The following is a 2,419-nucleotide window of genomic DNA, read 5'->3' on the forward strand; positions in this document are numbered from 1 at the left end:
ATGATTGAATGGATCCAGCAGAGGACAAAATGTTAATTATTGGACCTTGGAAATGGAAAGAAGTGCAACGTTTTTAACCAAGACTGGTATTTTGTCCTCAGAAGGTTCCTGTAAATATATATATATATGGATGGATCCGTACTTCTACTAAAAATAGTCTTTCATTGACATTTTATCAACTTAAGGCTCTAACATCAGTAGACTCTGATGTGTGGAAAGTCTGACAAGACAAGGTTCCAGTTTTTAGATATTTAGATTACATGCTGACTCATTGGTAGGAAACAGAAACGTATGTTCATTGATTCTATATAATAATTGATCAGATTTATATAGCGCTTTTCTAGACACTCAAAGACACTTTACACTGTCAATTATTCATTCACACACATTCATTCTGCTGGTGGTAGCTACGATTGTAGCCACAGCTGCCCTGGGGCAGACTGACAGAGGCGTGGTTGCCATTCTGCACCTACGGCCCCTCCGACCACCACCTCAAACAATCCATTCATACGCATTCACACCAGGCAAGGTGGGTGAAGTGTCTTGCCGAAGGACATAACGACCATGACACAGGTTACAGGGCGGAATCGAACCGCCGACCTTCCGATCATCGACCGACTCGCTCTACCACCTGAGCCACAGCCGCCCAAAATGCTAGTTTTAAATGTGCAGAGTTACAAGCTGCTTCCACGTTGTCTTCATGTGGACATTTAACAACATAACAGGCTTATTCTGCCTTATTAATGTTCTCGTACATATAGTTGAAATGGTAAATATGATTTGCTTTCTACACATCAAATCCCACTGATGTTAGAGACTCGAATGTTGGTGAAATGTATACACACACACAGATATATATATGGATGTATATATACACAATACCACCACTGGTTGAAAATTTTGCACTTTTTTTCCATTTTCAAGGACCAATAATTAAAAAAGGTGTTCTCTGCTGGAGCGTATCGATCATTTGGAAACAATTCCGTCCGTGTCTTCACCACATTACATGGCTGTGGGAGTTTTATTTCTGGAGGTATTCAACTGTTAAAGTGGTGTTGCCGGGAAGATGTTTTTTGAGAGCGAAAATAGAAAAATCCATAGAANTCACACCTACAGACAATTTAGAATCACCAATTAACCTCAACATGTTTTTGGACAGTTCTCCCCACGCTGCACAGGGAGAACATGCAAACTCCACGCAGAAAGATCCCAGCTGTCCTCACCTGAAGGTTAAGTAGAACTTGTTTCCTGCAAACTTTATGTGGATTTATCCGAGTGAGCAACACCAAACTCATTAGATTCACTGTTAATATGGAAAACTGTGATTTCTGAAATCTTAAAGCCACGAGCGACATTAAAATCAGTCCATTCTTGCTGTTTTTACAGTTGCTGGCTGATATTCATATGAACTGCTTCTTTTCGAGCATAATCCAGCCTTGAGCTCCATTCTGTTACACTTATTCACATTTTCTTCAGCCTATGTAGGATTTTGTCCAGGTTAACTCCTGGACTCTCATGGGCTGATTTCATTGTGTATTTTAGCATTTTAGGACACTAGGATGTTAGAATTAGCAGGTTAAAATATTTTATATGGAGAATTTAAAGCCCACCTTGCTGCCATGTGCACACACACTTGTGTTTAAGTATTGAATGCGTGAGCCTGCAGCCTGTTTAAAGTGTGCTTCAGCATGTGACAGTGAGTGATTGCTGAGCATCACTGTGTTTCTAACTATTCACTGTGTAAAGCACTCAGAGCTCCCAGGTGCCTCCTTCATTTGAAGACCAGCACTTTCTTTATTATTAATGTGTGCAGCCTGCAGCTCCTCCTGCTCTGCCCGCTGATCTAACCGAAGCAGGCAGAAATTAAAGTCCTGTATGAATGTTCTGGTCTGTCTGTGCTGCTGCAGAGATATTAAACAGCCAGATTCTTCTCAGTCAGATTTCAGAGAATCCAGAACTAACTTATTTGATGAGGAGCCTTTAAGTCAGCGCGTGCTTCAGCTCACCGGTGTAGATGCTGGCGTTGGAGGCCGGAATGCCAAACTGAGACTCGATGAATTTAGGGATGAAGGTGATGAAGGCGGTGACGATGGCACTCTCTGCTGTGTAGGACAGGCTTACGAACAGGAAGGTCACATTGCTCAGGATCCTCACGGCAGCTTTGGGCAGGTCTGGAAGGAGGTAAGAAGAGAAAAGGTAAAGGAAAAAGCTTTATTTTTTAATTTTCTGTGGGAGCTGCGCTGCTGGCTGAACTCCAGGTCTAGTAGTAGTAGAAGATATGTGACACCAACAGCAGTTTCTCTGAAACAGAGAGGCCATGATTCTAACTGTGTCACCGAAAGTAAAACAAAGAAGTAAACTGACTCTACTTTGTGTGTTTGTATTACGTCTCCTTTGAATCCCTAAAAGTGCAGCTGAT

General features: G+C 41.9%; 1 protein-coding gene across 1 annotated transcript in view; it reads right to left on the reverse strand.

Moving 5' to 3' along the window:
* LOC103372322 (solute carrier organic anion transporter family member 5A1-like) overlaps window positions 1–2,419 on the reverse strand; it is a 46,747-nt gene that overhangs the window by 18,387 nt on the left and 25,941 nt on the right. Inside the window, exon 4 of the mRNA XM_008301931.1 lies at window positions 2,007–2,171. Coding sequence (XP_008300153.1) covers window positions 2,007–2,171 — 165 coding nt within the window. The remainder of the gene's footprint in view (window positions 1–2,006; window positions 2,172–2,419) is intronic.

Source organism: Stegastes partitus, unplaced genomic scaffold, assembly GCF_000690725.1.
Source record: "Stegastes partitus isolate 25-593 unplaced genomic scaffold, Stegastes_partitus-1.0.2 Scaffold1733, whole genome shotgun sequence".
Lineage (NCBI taxonomy): Eukaryota > Metazoa > Chordata > Actinopteri > Pomacentridae > Stegastes > Stegastes partitus.